The sequence below is a fragment of the Periophthalmus magnuspinnatus genome, chromosome 20, assembly GCF_009829125.3.
Source record: "Periophthalmus magnuspinnatus isolate fPerMag1 chromosome 20, fPerMag1.2.pri, whole genome shotgun sequence".
NCBI classification, from domain to species: Eukaryota; Metazoa; Chordata; class Actinopteri; order Gobiiformes; family Gobiidae; genus Periophthalmus; species Periophthalmus magnuspinnatus.
In genome coordinates, this window is record NC_047145.1 from 5,801,427 (window position 1) to 5,820,364 (window position 18,938).

General features: G+C 40.5%; 1 protein-coding gene across 1 annotated transcript in view; it reads right to left on the reverse strand.

Moving 5' to 3' along the window:
- Nucleotides 1-456: 456 nt before the first annotated feature.
- Nucleotides 457-18,938, reverse strand: part of LOC117388526 (cadherin-18) — a 244,444-nt gene continuing 225,962 nt past the window's right edge. Inside the window, exon 12 of the mRNA XM_033986086.2 lies at nt 457-968. Within this exon, the coding sequence (XP_033841977.1) occupies nt 457-968 (512 nt within the window). The remainder of the gene's footprint in view (nt 969-18,938) is intronic.

An 18,938-nucleotide genomic window follows, 5' to 3' on the forward strand; every position in this document is an offset into this window, starting at 1 on the left:
CTAAAACATTTCCCATTTGCAGTAGATATAGTGTATGGAGTATATGTACTGATATCCCCTTTATGTACCAATGTACCAGGTGAGGAATGAGCCCATTGGAAGATACTGCCCCCGGTGGTGATCCTAACTACAGGCTGTAAATCCAGGTCTGATGGAAAAACACAAAAGCACAATTTCGCACATATCCACCCATATGGATTTCAGGACTTTATTGAGCAATAAAAAATATACACCAAGGAAAATAGTGTTTTCCTTATATCTCCCATAGTGTTGCTCTTCTTTCAAAATCTGATCCAATACTTTCCACCGACGCCCCATAATCCCAAATGAAAAATTAAAAAATAAAAATCGTTTTCAGTTCGACAGTAAATAGTTACTTCATCCAAGCAGTTCAGTTGCAGCACGTTTATCTGTCACTTTCACTGCAAATTCCCAGATACGAAAATGTGTTTTGTCTTAGTTTGAGGTCGTCACATCTGAGTCTGCGTCTCCGTAGATTTCTGCCAATTTCTGAAACTCGGGTCCCCAATCGTCCAGATAATTGTAATCCTGTTCCGACTGCGTTCCAAAAGAGTCTAGTGGGCTTATCGTTCCCGCTGGAGATCCCTGTCCCTCGAACGCGTAAGTTTGGAGCGAATCGTAAGGAGGACCGCTCGTATCCATGTCCGCCTCCACGAGTTTGTGCCGGATAAATTCGTGGACGTCTTCCTGGTCTACGGAGGGGCTGGCGGAGCTGTGGCGTGCCGGGACAGTGCACTGGGGTCTGGCGTCCGGCCGTACGTCTCTCCTGAATTTGAGTTCCTCCGCGGCGGCCGGGTTGCGTAGGGCGATGATGTCGAAAGCTTCCGTGTCCTCCTCTCCTCCGCCCTCGTCGTCGTAGGTTACCACGTTTTCCCGGATGTCTTCTTCGGAGATGATCAGCGGTTCTTTCTTGCTCCGTCTCAGCGTGATGAAGAGGACGACGATCGCTGTAACGCACAAAAGAGGCAATCGTTATGTACTGATCGACTACCTTGATCACATGGGGTTTGTGAAGTTGTACTCTATTGTTTTGTGTCATGTTTTTGTGTATTTGTGGAGAATTGCCGTGTGGGATGACGCACGGGTGACGTAAACGCGTGGGCTGAGCAGTTTTACAATACAAAGGTCAGGGGTAGAGCAACATTACTTGATTGCGATGCTTAATTGGCTGGGATCACGTTCTCAAAGTAGATGGATCAAAATGTCAAACAGTGAACAAGGCTCAATAGTGTAAAATATATCTCCAAATAGAGTATTCATAAGCCTGAAGCTGATTTGTGCTGACAGAGACGATGTTGAACTTTGGGCCAGTTATTGGAAAGTTTCAGTAATTAATGAGATACTAACCATGAACCATGACAAGGCATTTGCATTTTTGAACACACAATTCTGCCAAGGAATTCTGACTTTCTCTGCCCCAAGGTTTCAAGCTATAGTGTCCTGTAAATGATAAAATATAGCTAATACTACTACTAGGACTACGCCTACTACTGCCAAGATTATTACTGCTAGTACAACCACTGCTATTGCTCCTACTACTGCTACTGGTGCTACTAATACTACTGCTAATACTGCCACTACTGCCATAAGTACTACTACTACTGCTATTACTGCCTCTGTTAATACTACTACTATTGCTACTACTGTTACTACGACTACTACTACTACTACTACTACTACTACTACTACTACTACTACTACTACTACTACTACTACTACTACTACTGTTACTACTAATACTACTACAACCACTGCTATTACTACTGCTACTGCTACTACTATTACTACTACTACTACAACAACAACCACTGCTACTACTACTACTACTACAACCACTGCTACTACAACCACTGCTACTACTGCTACTACTACTACTACTACCACTGCTATTACTACTGCTACTGCTACTACTATTACTACTACTACTACAACAACCACTGCTACTACTACTACTACTATTACTACTACTACTACTACAGCAACCACTGCTACTACTACTACAACAACCACTACTACTACTACCACTACTACTACAACTACAACCGCTACTACTACTACTACAGTTATTTGACATGACATGAATAGGCTCTAAAACAGCAAAATGTCAAGTACATATTTGTATAGTTGCATGGGATGTTAGTACAAGCAATTAAACATTAGTCACATTGGATGGGTACGCCGTACTCTGTTGCTTCTGTTTCGTGTTACAAAGAAGCTTGCCATAAAATTACCATCTGTCAACAATCCAATCTGGACTCTCTCAAAAGTGCTCAAGACACCATGATGCAGACAGGATAAATCAAGACGCCATATTGGGCCAAGAAATGCAAATGGAATATCCACACTGTGCTACCAAGAGGCTATTACTCACATTGAGTTTAGATATAAAAGTTTTGCATTATAGTAGAGATGGTGGTAAAAGTAGGAGTAGTAATAGTGGTTGTAGTGGTAATGGGAGTTGTTGTGGCATTAGTGGTAGTTGCAGAGACAGTGTTGAAGTTGCACATATACTTTTACTCAGAATGAAATTAGATTAGTCATGTCAATGCAACGATATCAAAGTTTTGTATTGTAGTAGCAGTAGTAATAGTAGTGGTGGTAGCGGTAGTAGTCGCAGTACTAGCAGTAGTAGCAGCAGCAGTGGCAGCAGCGGTAGTAGTGGTAGTAGTAGCAGCAGTACCAGTAGTAGTAGTAGTAGTAGTAGTAGTAGCAGTAGCAGCAGCAGTATTAGCACCAGCAGCAGCAGTAGTTGTAGTAGTAGCAGTAGTAGCAATAGTCGCAGTAGTTGCAGTAGCAGCAGCAGTAGTAGTGGTAGTAGCAGCAGTAGCAGCACCAGCAGCAGCAGCAGTAGTTGTAGTAGTAGTAGTAGTAGTAGCAGTAGTCGCAGTACTAGCAGTAGCAGCAGCAGCAGCAGTAGTACTAGTAGTAGCAGCAATAGTAGCACCAGCAGCAGCAGTAGTAGTTGTAGTAGTAGTAGTTGTAGTAGTAGTAAATAGTAAATACTAGCAATATTGTCATCACACATCATACATGGCCAAAAATGTTTTACTACAAAAAAGCAGTAAAAGTACATGTCGTAGTATCGGTACATTTTAGTGCTTTTACCACAACTATGTCAAATTACTGATATTTTTATTCTACCGTTTTCCAATATGAGGAAATATCGTAGCTCCACTGTACATTACTGACAGCACACATGCTAACGACTCTAACGCTCCGGCGCCCACAATAGCACGTCCGTGTTTTATGCTAATGGTTTCCCTGTTGTGAACCGGAGCTGTTTGTTAAAATCAGAGCCTGAGACGGTCGGACACGCCGCGCTCCGTAAACATCAACACAATAAACTCAGTGGAGCTAAGTGCACATTCAGACATGTTTTCCGCCGGGATGCTAAAGCTAGCCGAGCGTTACATAGCCCTACTACGCTAATACGCATTATGATCCAAGCTGCTATGGTTATGACAATAATAACACACTGATGCCCCATCGTGTTTCAATATGTTAATACAATAAGTTAACCCCCTGTGAAGTTCATTCAATTGATTTCAGTCAGTCACGTACTATATAACGTCCCCCGCTATGTTAAGCGCTATACGTGATGGTGGAGTCACTTGGCTGTATCCGACAAAGTATACTGACAGAGCTAATGGTCATGATGCTAGCCTTTTCAGCTGAATAGATACCGAACTTCTACCATGTACGTACAGGATTGCGATGATTTTTATGAATGATTTTGTACCACATGAATGCAATAGTGTAGCTGATTCCAATCCAAGTCACAGCCTCCTTAAATTACACTTCTTTGGAGTATTAAGAGCTAACACATAACACATTTAGATCACCATTTTATCGTTTATTGTTTGAAAAATGCTATACAGCGGTCGCTCGTTTATGGCGGGGGTTACGTTTTAAAAATAAGGCAAAATCCGTGAAGTTGTCAGCTTTATTTTTTACAATTATTCTGTATGTTTTGCGGCTGTAAAACCCGTCACCACACACTTTATACACTTTTTTCACACAGGCATTAACATTTTCTCACATTTCTCTCTTGTTTAAACACTCTCAAAGTTCAAACCTTCGTAGATTATATCCCTCTTCCTCGATGATCACTGTAAATGTGTTGTTCTCGTGCCTCTGCTCCAGCGGTATCCACAGAGGTGCCTCTCCATGCACAGAAACACTTAAAGCCAAAGTGTTCAAACATACAGCACTTCAGAGTCACACCAAAAATCCAACATTTATGTAAATTTGACTGGTCTACAGTACCTTAGCCAATCAGGACGCAGAACACAATGCATGTTCATACCGTGTAAAAAAAAAATGCAAAATTGCGCTAAAAAATCTGTGAAACAGCGAGACAGCGAAAGATGAACCGTGATATAGCGAGGGACCACTGTACTCACCAAAAACAGTATATTAACGTGTTTAAGTTTCACTGTTCAACAACTTTACTCATCGCGTCAGGATTGTGAAGTTGTAGCATGTTGTTTTGTATCATGCTTTTGTATATTTATGAAAAAAATTGCCGTGGAGCATTGGATAGGATCATACTGCTAAAAGTAAGGACATAGGTTGCATAGGTCCTGGGAGAGATGGCACAATTACTGAAACATGCATGAATGATATCTGAAACTTTAGGCACAAGGGAACAATGTAATAACGTGGTCGAAACCTCCAAAAAAAGTCAATTTGCCATAATTTAAAGCTGCTCACCTGCCTTTTTTTTATAGTTCAGAAAAACACCCATATCTCCAATGTATTTTAATTGGTAATTTATTTGATGAGAACCATAAAGAAACAACATTTTTTCCTGTCATTACAATGGGCAGAGTTGGAAGATCAAACCACATCAATTTCCCTCATTCAAAATCAGATATGTGAAGTAATTCAATAAGGCATTTGAAGTACTGTGGGAGCGTTTATCATTGGACAGGTAACAGAAGATATTAGACATGCACAATTCCCCCAAATAAGACTAAAACCAACTGAATGGAAAATATGATTAATTCAAAAGTAGCCACACCAGTACAGAACAATTAAATCTGTCACAAATTCTCTATGGGGCATTTTAATTCACCAATACACCAACACACGCTTATATTTGGACAATGGAAAGAAGTGGAGATAACTTCCACAAACACAGGAAGAACATGCATTTCCATACATTTTGGAGGTACAGTATGTAGCCTGATTTCTGATCTTGATAACCAAGACACCATATTATAACATAAGCAACTCGGATACCATTTGATTGGAGCGTATCTACCTCACATCAGGGGGACACAGTTAGCCCACGTTTATGAAGTTTAATCAGCATCTTACATACTGTCCCTATACAGAAATCCTATCTTTATAAATAGTATCTTCAACTGTAGAACTATTTCAATATCTGATCGTCTTCAGCCCTGAGAGTAAAATCCCGGATGAACTGTTAATGAGGAGCCGGAGCTGAAGGCGTCTGCGGCCTGGACTCTGGTCTAATGAGACTCGTGGCTCTGTGGTAAGTAATGACCTCTGCGTGCTATGTTAACATTACCTCTGTTTAATCAAATGGCATGCAGCGGTTTGTACAGCGAGAGTGCATCTTAAACAGTTCATTATGTTACATTAGTGCGGACGACGGAGACAGAACCGGGGTCTTGTACAGATCCAGGTTCAAAAATGAGAAGGAAAATATACATTATGTAAAGAGCTAGGAGATAGAGACAAGTCTGGACTGAAAAGTGGTGCATTGGAAAAAAAGAACAAACTTTACAAAATGGTGAGACGCTTGCCTATACCGCAGTGATTTGTGGTTCGATCGCTGCTGCTAGCATTATACTGTAGAAGTGATTGGACATTGTGTCGTTGGGCAAGACACTTTGCATTGCTTTGGAACTTTGTGATAATAAGATCTATCTCCAGGCCTCCGTACTTTTTATATAGAGAGTTATCAGTCTGGCCACTACGCCCTCTGTCACGTCTCGAGACAGAACCAAACACAATCATCCAATCAGATTTGTTTATTTTAGTGACGTATTTGATCGAAGGAGCTCATTGGTCACTCATCGTTTTGGACAAAAATCACATTTCTCTCACCTAGTTTCACTGATTCTGCAGAAATCCATATTGTTTTTGAGTATTTTGTGATATTATTTCCTCTTTTTTTCCTCGTAAGCAGTCATATTTGTTTTCCGATGGACCGAGCATGAATGTCCCTGATTGGCTAATCCACCTGTCAATCACACCTATCTGAACTCAGGAATTTACAAACAATATTAATCTGTACATCAGTTCTAAAGTTATACTACATTTGATTGTAGTAACAGCAGCAGTATTAAAATGAGTAGAAACAGTGGCATTATTATAAGTAGTAGTGGTAGTAGTTAAAGTCACATTTCAAACATTCCTCTGCACTAGCTGTAGTAGTAGTACTAGTAAGTAATAGCAGTAATAGCAGTAGTAGTTGGAGTCATGCCTCTTTAGTAGTAGTGGTAGTAATAATAGCAGTAGTAGTAGTAATGGTAGTAATGGCAGTAATGGTAGTAGTAGTGGTAGTAGTAATAGTAGTGGTAGTAGTAATAATAACAGTAGTAGTAGTGGCAGCAGTGGCTGTAGTAACAGTAGTAGTAGCAGCAGTAGTAATAGTAGTAATGGTAGTAGTTGTAGTGGTTGTAGTAGTAGTAATAGCAGTAATAGTAGTACTAGTAGCAGCTGTGGTTGTAGTAGTAGTAGAAGTGGCAGTGGTTGTAGGAGTAGCAATAGCAGTAGTAGTAGTAGTAATAATGGTAGTAGTAGTAGTAGTAGTGTTCCTCTGCAGCTATTTGACAAAAAAACCAAAAAAAACAACAACAACCAAGATCCTCAACTTTTTTAAAACTGTTCTCTCTTTTACTTTTTTCTTTCACACCTCAGCACTTTTTTAGAATCTCTCCTGTGCCAGTGTTACATTTGCCTTTGGAGATGTAGGAGCACTATAGCACATCAGGAGCAGCGGAGACAGGAGGAGAGATGGATGAGAAGAGAGGGAGAGAGAGGGGGGGGGGCTGAGAGGGAGGGAGGAGGAGACAGAAGGAGAAAGAGAGGGAGTAGGGCACGAGGAAGGGGGAAAAGAGAGGGAGGAGGTGAATTTGGACAGGAGCAAAGAGGGTTGGATAACACGTGGACGGCAGCGACGCGTCTGGACATTCCATTACAGGGAGGAGGTGAGATGGAAGAGAGAGAGAGGGAAAGAGGAGGAGAGAGGGAGAAGAGATGGAGGATAGAGGGAGGGGAGAGGTAGAGAGGGGGGTCAATTTGGACAGGGGCAAAGCGGCTTGAGCTTGGATAACATCAGGAAGGCGGCGTTGGATCTGGACACTGTGGATTACTGCGACAGGACTTTAGCTTTACACCGTCAGACTCACACAGACTCTCTATGGGGAAGAGGTTTGGAGATTGGAGTTTAGACAGAAACTATTAATGCAACAATTTTCAGATTTTCAGATAGAATGAGATGATGGCCTTTCTTTGGAGATTAGGAAGAAGAAATTGAGTAAGTCTACAAGTGACAAGAGCTTTACGTATGTCGACAATATGACATGATTTGAGCGTTTGGGTTTCTTACGCCGCTCCTTCAGATATGATTTAGTTGGTCTCATTTTTGTGTCTGTCTATTTTTGAAATACTAGATTTGTACATTTTGTCTTTCCAATTATATTAAATTCTAATTATACACTGCCTGCCCTGGATTTAACAAAGTGAACAGGTTAATGTTGCTGCAGTTGGTCCGGTCTAGGTTCAGCAACAGTCTGTGCTCAAAGAATGAGGTCAGCTGACACCTGAATATACTGAATGACCAGGTTATTCCATCAATGGATTTTTTCTTCCCTGATGACACGGGCATATTCCAAGATGACAATGCCAGGATTCATCGGGCTCAAATTGTGACAGAGTGGTTCAGGAGCATGAGACATCATTTTCACACATGGATTGTCCACCACAGAGTCCAGACTTTAACCCCACTGAGAATCTTTGGGATGCGCCATAATCAAAGCTAAAGACGATTCAACTAAATATAAGCGTGTGTGACTTTTTTTTGGCCAGGCAGTGTAAATCAGATGTTATATCCTGAGTTACTCTTACAATAACTCTGACTTGATTAGTGGATTCCCCTGATACTGTTTCACTTTATTTTAATTTTTTAGTCCACCACTTTGTACTTCTGCTTTATTTTTCAAGTTTTCTGTGTAATCCCTCAGTCGTCCAGCAATGATCCATTGTAAAAGAAAAAAAAAAATTCTATTCCAAGTCACTTCTTCAGTTCTGGTCAGATTACTGGTGGACACTGTCTTATATTTGTCTGAAGGGAGGGGCTAACGACACTGAAACTTAACACACTTATTTGTTTACAGTTTGTCTGTTGGTCTATTGAACTACACTAAGCACTTGTTCAATTCTGTCAACAGTAACAATCCTCCTACTTCAGTGCAATGTTTGAACAGTCTACCACCTCTGGATCGAAACAACCTTGTGTTGATGAGGTTATAACATTTTCAATTCCCAATGTTGGACCTTCTAACTCCCGGGCTCACAATAAACGTATCTTTTAACAAGCAACATAAGCGACGTTTAAGCTGCACAGGTAAAGTTTCCAAACTTTTTTAATTCCCTAGCAAAGCACAAACCCCCAAACTCATTTGTAGTTGTGAGCCAACAGCTTTAATAATAGGGCTATGTCAACCCACATTCAAAATACAACTGGACCTGATTTCTCATTATATTTTGGGCTCCGAAAAAAAAAGAAAGAAAAGAATTTAACCACTAATTTGCTCTCCACGCGTTCCATTGTTAGCGGAGTTGCACCTGTGTTATAATGAATTCTTACCCTGTGATTACCGCGAGCCAAAGCCCAAACTCAGCGCGTCTCTGTGGGACCGGAGAGAGGGTCAGAGAGGGGGAAATATGCAATTTGTCTGGACAGTGCTTATCTGTCGGCTGCTTTAAAACAACTTATTGCACAAAGCGCGTTCATGGGCGTGCTGAGCCATGCATATCACATTATCACATTTACACTGCTTTACTGCTGATAGAGTTTGGGGTATTTCTCGCCTCTTTCACAGCCGTTTGAGCAAGTTCCAGTTAGCAATACACAGGGGAGTAACCAGAAATTGTACTTCAAAATAATATTACTCAAGTAGAAGTACAAAGTTGTGGTTGGAGTGAAAAGCATTTGGGAAACTGCAACTCAAGAAAAACTAACTGTCTGGACCATAGACTGTATATACAAATGGACAAAGCTAACCCGCTAGCTGCTGTGTTACAAATAGGAAGTGATCATGGGCGCGCTTCCAGCTCCATCGACTCTGGCTCCAATTCACTTTACGTTAGAAAACTGTTGGTCCTTTCTCTGTAACTGCTGCTGTCAAGCTCGACATTTTGGTCTTAAAATGTTCATATTAACCCGCTCTGTATGATTCCGGTATTTTTATTTCGCTATTGTGTCCCTAATTAAAGATTTGAACATTAATAAGAGACAAATCAGCTGCCTTCTTTCACCAAGGTCACTCCCGTTAGCAATAGGTTTGATTGACAGCGTTGCTAAGCGCCCAACCCCTACAAAACCAGTGCTGCGGGCAGGATGGAGCGATACCTTTAACAGCTTCTCTCTGGATTGGCTCTTTGGTTGCTATGCTATGGACCTCGACTCCATATTCGCCGCTATAACTGCTAGCCTCGATGAGCGTCATTTGACTGGAGCCGAACGATAATGGTGAGTCCGCTTCTTTATACAGTCTATGGTCTGGACATAACATCATAACATTTATAATTTGGAGTTAAATGCGCACTGTGTAACTTTTCTGGTTTGGGTTTTGATTGTGTGGCGTCTCAATGGAGATGTTATTGCTTTGCCTGGAATGGTAATAAACTTAGCTGCTAAAACAACTTTAAAAACACGCATTATCGCAGATCTGACTTGTAATGGTGTCTCCGTGGAGATATATCAATCACATCTGACGGAGCGGTGCGTAATGTCATATAGTCAACATTAAGCTTTTGTCACTTGTAGACCACAACTTTTACCCGAGTAAGAGTATTTTTACACTGTCGAATATATTCAACTAAAGTAGGAGTGAAAATACTGTGTCAGAGAAGTACAAATGTATTTAAAAACCGAATACGACCCACATCTAGCAATACAAAGCTATAGTGACCACAGCATATACCCAAATGCCATCCCGTGTACCAGTATATATACTTCAGTGCATTGGGCAGGTCTCTTATAAACATTAGTGCTTTCTCAATGGTCCATACAAGTAATTCCATCTCCCACAGCAGAGCCACAGAGGACCTGAGACCACTTACGGAGCTGTAAACTGGACTACGGAAAGCACTAATCTGATTTACTCTGAAACTACTGAGCAATGCATTCGATGGGTTGCGTTCACGTCACATCACGACACTGTAGACTCCCTTTAGTTTAAACTGAGCTGGAGGACACGGTCGAATTTGCTGTTTAACTGTCACGTTGTAGATTTGTTGACCTATTTTTTGGTTAATATGTCTGTAATTATCCATATGAAATACAAATACAAAGTCCAACGTCTTGTCTGTCAGTATAAATAAAAAATAAATAAATGCATTTCCACAATAGCTTCAGAAAGTGGTGCCATTTTTCAACCCCAAAGAAGTGATTATTGTGCTGTCAAACTTGTCTCTCACACATTAAATTACAGGCACAAGCCAGCTAGTGTGAGCCAACAGTTTTTTTAATTTGTCGCGCTCACCTTTTTATTGAAAATTGAACACTTAAAAAGGGCCATGGACGCTCGTACTGATCACAAAATGTCCTGTTTAAATCCAAGTTGCTTTTTTTTTTTTTTTTGAGTTTTTAGACTTAAAGACTTTCAGACAGCTCTTATAACTTTTTTTGTGTGTTTGGTAATGTGTGCACTACTTAACTTCTGAACCTTCCACCATAGCCATACATGTACAACGCCCCCAACAAAGTATCAATAGAAACATGTGTAACTGAATGAACTTAAATATACTGTATATCAGCTAAATGCTAAACGTGACATCACAAAATTTCAACATTTGTGGTTTCATATTTCAGATATTTCTTCCAAAAACAGTGAATGTCCCATAGAGTTAAAACATGTCTTTGTCCACCATCTCAAATTACACCTGCATTCAATTCTACATCGTGAACACAGACTATACTGAAGGGGCAATATACTGTCAAGAATGTAAACTACAAAGTATTTCCACTGCAGCAAACCAGGCCAACAATAGTTACACCTTGTACCTGCAGCACAAAAGCCTGTCAGAACTTTCATCATCTTAAATTGAGAACATTTCCAACAGGAAAAACCATTTGACAACAACTTGACAAAAAAACCTAACTATTCCTCAAAACAATGCTAGGAAGGCTCCGCAGTATCGCATTAAAAACTAACTTTCATGGAAACACGCAGGCGACCCCGCTAGGCTAAGCTACCTGTCAGATCTGTGGAGAGGCGATGCTGCTCACAGTTCGAATTCATGTTTTTCAAGGTTTTTCTGAGTTGCATCAACATTCCTTGGGTGTGTGATGCTAACTGTATGCACTGCTGTGTCTGAAGCTTTTACTCACTTTAATCTGAGCTTTATTTTAACACAATCTGACCAAAAAGAGTTGAGACTACAACACGTGAGCTGATTTGTGCTGTTAAACAAGTCCCTCTCAAATACCATTACTGTCACAAACTAGCTAGCATTAGCCGACGGTTTTTCAGTTAGTCAGGATCATAAACGCTCGTATTGATCACAGCCTCCTGAAAATTTGTTGTTTAAATCCATTTACTATTTTATTCTTGAGTTTTCAGACTTTAAGACTTTTAGATAGCCCTTACATTTTTTTGTTTACCAATTTGTGCATTGTGTCGCTATGGTAACTTCTGAACCTTCCACTATAATCATACATGTAGAGCAGCCCCAGCGTGATGTCCCTACACAGAATCAATCAAAAAACATAAATATACATCAGCTTAATGCCATATTATGGAACATTCCAGGAAAATCTATAACTTCTCCATCGTGATAAAAATGTATCAAACCGCTCCTGACCAGAAAAGTTACACAGTGCACCTTTAAATCTAATAAATCCTTGTGGTAAGTCTTCACATTTTTATATTAGGCATTTGTATTGTAGCTAAAAGTTGAACAATCCGCCGTGTGCCATGTCAATCCCAAAGCCTTTTTCAGTTATAATTGGGTTCACACTCTGGCCTGTTATGAATTGGATTTGACAAAGTGTTTGTATTCTGAGATAAAGTGTTCAGGAGCTATTCATTAGTTTTATTGATTGTGTCCTGTTTTGTTTGGCTTTCAATTGTGCTGTTCAAAAATGGGGAATTACAACTGTGTCAGTCAGTTTCTCATTTCGTTTTCATCATTTAAACATTTGCATTCCCTTTGATAGGACAGTTGAATAGCCTTGCCCGATGACACAAGAACAGTACGGCAAACTAGTGGTGAGAAGTGAACCATTAAAGGCTTTATATATGATTTTTACTTGTCTTAAAAACATGAAAAAGTAGTTCATTTTAAACGGTTCAAAGTTATTCCTCACTTATCTAATGCATTCTGACCATTCTAATGATTCACTGCGATGAGTTTATAAGCACTTTTCACAACTTTCAGAGACCAGTATTGCCAACATGATAACGCTAACAACAACTAGCATGCTAACAAACACTTACTGATTACTGGACAATAAAACTTTTTATAATTAGATGCAGACAGTACACAGTGGGCTTACTTGGACCTAAAGAGCTGCTGTTACAATACACATTTTGCATAAATACATGGAAAAAGCGGGGGCAGGCCCTTTAACATATGACTGCAGGTTCATTGATTTTTCATTGATTTCCTTTTTTTTTTTTTTTTTGTACCTGATTTCAAACCATGGGTCAGGGGCATGTTTTAGTTTGAACTTTTAGCCCCGCCCACTTAGTCCTTTCTGCTGCTGTGATATTGCACGTACAGTTCTCAAATCTCTGCCTACTATTTGCTTTTGCCACAATGGAGCTTAACAGTCCTGCCCACTTCAAAGTCTAATCCCGTTCCAGAAGCAAATGTTCCATTCAGTTTTCCACAGACATTTTGAAAAATTTAAATATTAAGTTAATATCAACGGCATCGTGGAGGCTAACCTGCTACATGCTAACTAGTATCCATAATGCAGTTGTATTAAGTCCTAAAAGGTAGTTTAAAGCCACAATTCAGCAAAAATGATTATGGTCTTATGGTCATTAGTTTCCATGTAGCTGGTTTACCCTGAACTTTCAAACTTTTATTTATTTTTATTTTTATTTTTTTGTTTTGAAAAGTCTATGAGAAAAATGAATGAGAGATTTACTTCAAAAACTGGAGGGTGGACAGTCACTTTTGAGCTCCAATGAAAATGCACCATGACAGAGAGTTGAAAAGTGTCTCAGATAGTGTCGGGCAGTTGGTTTCCCATGATTCTTAGTAGTAACAATCTGCCAATCTGCACGTCAGTGGATCTGACCGTTAAATCAATGATGTTTATGTCGAGAGCGAGTTTCAAACCACAAACCTTCGAATTAGTGGACAAACACTCTTAAACTTCGCTGACAACAGAAATCTGAGCTTCAACTTGGAGCATATTTTCACAAGATAGTTTTCTAAGTATGCTAGCATTAAGACTTAACATTACCATTAGCATTTCATGAAATAATATCTTTCCTTATGGTACATTTGGGTGAGCTATTACACCACCATTATGCATGCAGAGATTATGCAGACAAGTTCAGTTGAAAATGTCCCCTCTGAGTGTCACCTCCGTAATGTGTCCCTGGCATAAACTGTACAAAAACATGCCAACTGCAGACGAGTCCGTTTCTACATCCTGCCTAATTACAACAGTTGGTGCTCTTGAAAACGCGGGGGGACGGCGCGCGATGTCAAAACAGACTGAAAAGCCTGCTGCCATGGAAACGGCCTCCACATTGATTTGACTATCTGCCCAGGCTGTGGCGAGCGATGCTTCATTAGGAGAAGTGAGAACCAAGGTGTGTCGACATCCAGGTTTTGTAGTGTGACTAGCCATTCGGTAAATGACCTCTGAACAAGTGCACTGCAAAAACGAAAATACGCTGTAGCCTCAGTTTAAGGTACTTGAACTCAGAATGGTAATATTTTAATGTATTCTAGTCGAGATAGATGCTCTTTACATCACACACAAGTCATATAAGAAATACACTGACACATCTATGACGCCTGTGAATCATTATGGCATAATTTGGACATTTTAAATATCCATCCAAACTGAACGACGGTGCCCAATGGGAGCTGACGTCATCACAACGAGGAACTGTGAAGTTGTCAACACTTCCTATGGATATGCTGCTGGTCATGCAAGCGAGCCACAGATTTTTTCATTTGTGAAAAAATGGCTACGCACCGTTTTTGAATTCTATCACTGCAACCCCAATGAGAAGGGGAAATAACTATTACATGACTGAACGCTCTAAAAAGTCGATTTTTGTGTAACAGGTCCACTTTATCTACTGACAGGGTGACCTCCTTTCATCAAATCAGGTATATTGTTACTAAGAATCATGGGAAATAACGTTCGGAGAGGGTTGATTCTCAGTCAATGTACATTTCGAAGAGCGACAAAAGAGCTAATAGCAGCAGAGATGTGAGAATTATAAGGAAACAACACAAGACAGCTGTTTTTGTGTCACGGTGCAATATCACAGTGACAGACAGGACAGAGTGGGCGGGACAAAAAGGTCAAACTAAAACATGTTCCTGACTCATGGATTGAAATCAGGTACAATGACAATTAGTAAATCGGATTAATGTTAGTGAGATTTTAAGAAGCTAAATCCTAAACTTAGCATTTATTCAAAAGTATTCCGACTCAACAGTGGCCCAGCATCATATTCACTTATACAAAATATACGCACTATATAACTTTTCTGATGGGGTTTTGCACCAACTTGTCTCACTTGACATGTTATTACTTTAGCTGGAATGTTCCACAGTATTGCATTAAACAAAAACATACCGGTTTTATACAATTAAATGTTTTGTTATTGCTAAAAATGTCCTAAATGTGACCTGTAACTTGACCTGGTTGCGTCACCTACTTGTACCTGCATACCGTGGAACATTTCAAGCAAAGCAATAGCGTCTCCACGGAAACAGGCAGGTACAGACCTTCCACCAGAAAAGTGACACAATGCACCGTTAAGATCTGACCTGAGATACATTATTTTTTGCAGTGTGCGGGTGGTCTTTTGTTCGTTTTCGCCGCTGGCACGGGATGGTAAAAGTGAGAGCAGCCAAGGGTGAATATGTGTAACCTTCAAGTACACAGACAATCACAGGAGGAGAGGAGGGGCAAAAGAGGAGGAGGGAGAGGGGGAACAGCTGCACCCGTTAGCTTTTGTGTTTCGTTTAAAACTACAATGCCAGTTTATGTTTAAAGTTTACATCAAGGAACCACTCACACATCCACACGCACGTTCACACACCAGCGTACACAGACACTGGGGTGAGGGGGGTTAAGTGTCTCGCTCAAGGACACAACAACAGCATTCATCTGTGGAAGCTGGAATCGCACCGCCAACCTGTGGGTCAGTGGATTTGACCGCTCTACCGGAGATGTTTATGTCGAGAGCGGGATTCAAATTGCTGACTTTCGGATCAGTGCCCATGTCGCCCATTATCGAGATTGGGACAAAACTGGGATTAAACAGGATAAAACCAGGATAAGACCAAACCCATGTCTACATCAAGACTGGATCAAGATGAAACCAGGACAAATGTGAACTATTGTTGTCATGATACTCAAATTTTATTTCAACACTGAGGAAAATGGTTGATAATTGACACCTATTCCAATACGATGATAACAAAACGCACAAATTCAGGTATATAAAGCAAGATCATTCTAAAACTATTCAAGAAAGATCAAATTTTGTGCCATGTATGTGATTTATTTTTATTTTTCTGAGTATCGATACTTCTACTTCTGGTTTCAATACCCATTTTAGTACTGATCAGTATCTGGATATCGATTGTTTTACTAGCTTAAGAGGATAAGCACAAAATAAACCACACTAAAATTCTTGTAAAATTGCCAAATCCAAACATACAAACCTCCCGAAGCACAACGAGAACAAGCCAACCTATACACCCAAACAATTATTGTAAGCAAGTAACATCCCACATCTCACATCACACAAACTTGGACCGCACCATCTCTCTGCTGCTACAAGCTGGCAGCGCCGACTTGGACCGCGATGTTTTTCCTCTGCATTTCCGAAGGCGCTTTTGGTATTCGCAGCGGCACAACACAACCATCACACGTGAAATCAAGGACAGTGGCATCTTGTTGGCTGTCAGAGTACCCCCAGCCCCCCTCCGTCTCTTTTCCCTCCCCCCCTCTCCTCCGTACACCAGCGCCTGATGTAAAACACAGACGGTTAGGGAGAAGTGGAGTGAGACCAAGGACTTCTGAGCGGAGATTTGTGGAAGGATTTTTGTGGAATTTTAATTGGCCGTAGATTTGATTCCCGGGACTAATCTGATTGTGTTGATGTAAAATGGTTTTCTAAACTGCCAGTCACAAATTTGCAGCTTCTCTGTGTGGTAAACAGCTACGCACAAAATGCTCACTCCACCGCAAAATATGAAACACACAGGGATTTGCATCTAGAATACTGATATATTGATTTGGTCTAAACGTATTAACATTTAAGTTTCAGATTATACGTGTTGATCCTTTTTCTTATTCCATTCAAAATATATGCTAGAGTTAAAGGTCCAATATGTAACTTTTCTGGTAGACGCTCCACTTGGATGCAGCTTTGCCTAAAATGTTACACAGCAAGGTTCGGGACTTCAATACCTTGCAGTTATTCAATTACAGGTGTTTTATTGAAGAAAAAATAATACATACTGGATCATTCTAAGCAAAGACAGAACATCTCCATGGAGACAAACAGACCCTTACCAGAAATGTTGCACAGTACATCTTTAAAATCAGCATCCTTATATTTAAAGATGTGGGATATCTCGAGCGGCTTCACCCACTGACCCTTTGCTTCGCCGAATTGAGTAAAAATATCTTAAAACCATGGTTGTTTTTTACATTTTTGCATTTTTGCATATACAACTAACCCTAACCCAACTTTCCTGGTGTGGAGTCCATCACTTCTTCGTACGTATAGCCATGTTATTCCTCTGTCTGAAATGTTCCACAATATGTCATTTAAGTTATTTTAAATTTGAGATGTTGTTATTGTACTCACGCATCGGTTGCCTGCAGTAAAGTAATAGCATAATAAATCGTTGAATCCTTGCCAGCGCAGTTTGACCTCATATAAGAACAACAAGTAAATAAAAATAAGTGTAAAAACAGGCTCTCGTATTTCGTAGTACGTTCCTCAGGCCATATTTTCACGCTGTGCAAATAACTGTGGGAAAAGTAACGTCTAGCAAGGAAACCCCCAAGGGACCATCTAGGGCCCAGGAGACTTCTATGAGGAGCCGTTATTTCTGTTTGTCTGTCCCCTGTGAAATGTTGTAGCTCATGCAATTGAATAAAAAGCATGAACGAATCATCGATAGAACTGTGCTTTTCCACTGCGTAATATTTCCCAAGATACAAACATAGAGCTGATAGTAGTTTGGTCCTAGTTTAGTCCTGGTTTAGTCCCAATTTTGGTGTGGCAAGTAGTTAGTAGCCCCAGAACTGAAGACGCGGCTTGGATGAGCAGTAAAACATCTTCACTCCTACAACGATTTGTCCAGTTGACAGGTTTAAACTTTGTCTTTCACTATAGCACAGTTATAAACAATTAATAAGTGATTGAGATCATTTTTCGACAGCCAGTTCAACCCAACATAAAATACATTTAGCAAAATCCTGCGTTTACTTGATTCCAGGTGTTTTAATGCTCAACACAATGTAAAACATGTATTCCTACAGAGATCGGGGTCATCTCTGCACAGATCTGACCTGTAACTCGGCTTGTAAACTTGAATAACAGATCTTCAGACAGAGCAGAACCTCTAGTTAGCTTCAGCCTCACAGGGATGTCATCAGCTGCAAATCATAAGTAACATTTTCTTTGCATTCGTGCCTCCTCTCTCTCATCCTTTCGTTTTTGTAGGTCCACTTTGCCCACGCCACCTCCTCATTCTAAATTCCTCCAGTGTGTCCACCCACGTCCACTCGTCTCCTCTCTCCTCGTATCCTCCCTCCTTCCCTCGTCTCCTCTCCTTCTCTCTCTCCTCTCCTTTCTTTAGGTCCACTTTGCCCACACCTCCTCATTCCTAATTCCACCACTGTGTCCTTGCGTGTCCACTCGCCTCCTCTCACCTCCTGCTCCCTCTCTCTCTCTTCTCTCCACCCCCTCACTCCTTCCCTCCCCCTCTCTCTCTCTCTTCCTCTCATTCTAGGCCTCCAGCATATTAGCTCCAGGACAGTTTTGCCCTCTGCCTCCTGCGTCTCCCCCCAGGGCGCCCGGTCCAGTAGTTGACAGTGAGTAGAAAGCACGGCCATGACACGCATAGTCTAAAAAGGTAAGTCTTGAAAGGTAATTTCACTGGATTTGTTGCCAGGTTGAACTTAATAAGATGCAAATTAACATTATCTGGAATAAGGTCATTGCATAAAACATGGCAACGTCAAAGCTAGCCATTGTAACTGGCACGAAATGCTAATGGGCTGGACTGTAGCGATCACAGAAAGTTCAATAGACGCTAGAACTGTTTTAGAGTAGTTGTAATTATGCAATTAAGTCACACCAGCAAGAATCTGTGTTAATTAAATAAGAATGCACTGCAAAAGTTAACTTAAAAAGTCTAGGAACAAAAAAAAAAGTTTTAAAAATGTAAAAAAATTTACTACTAAAAGTCATGAACATGTATCT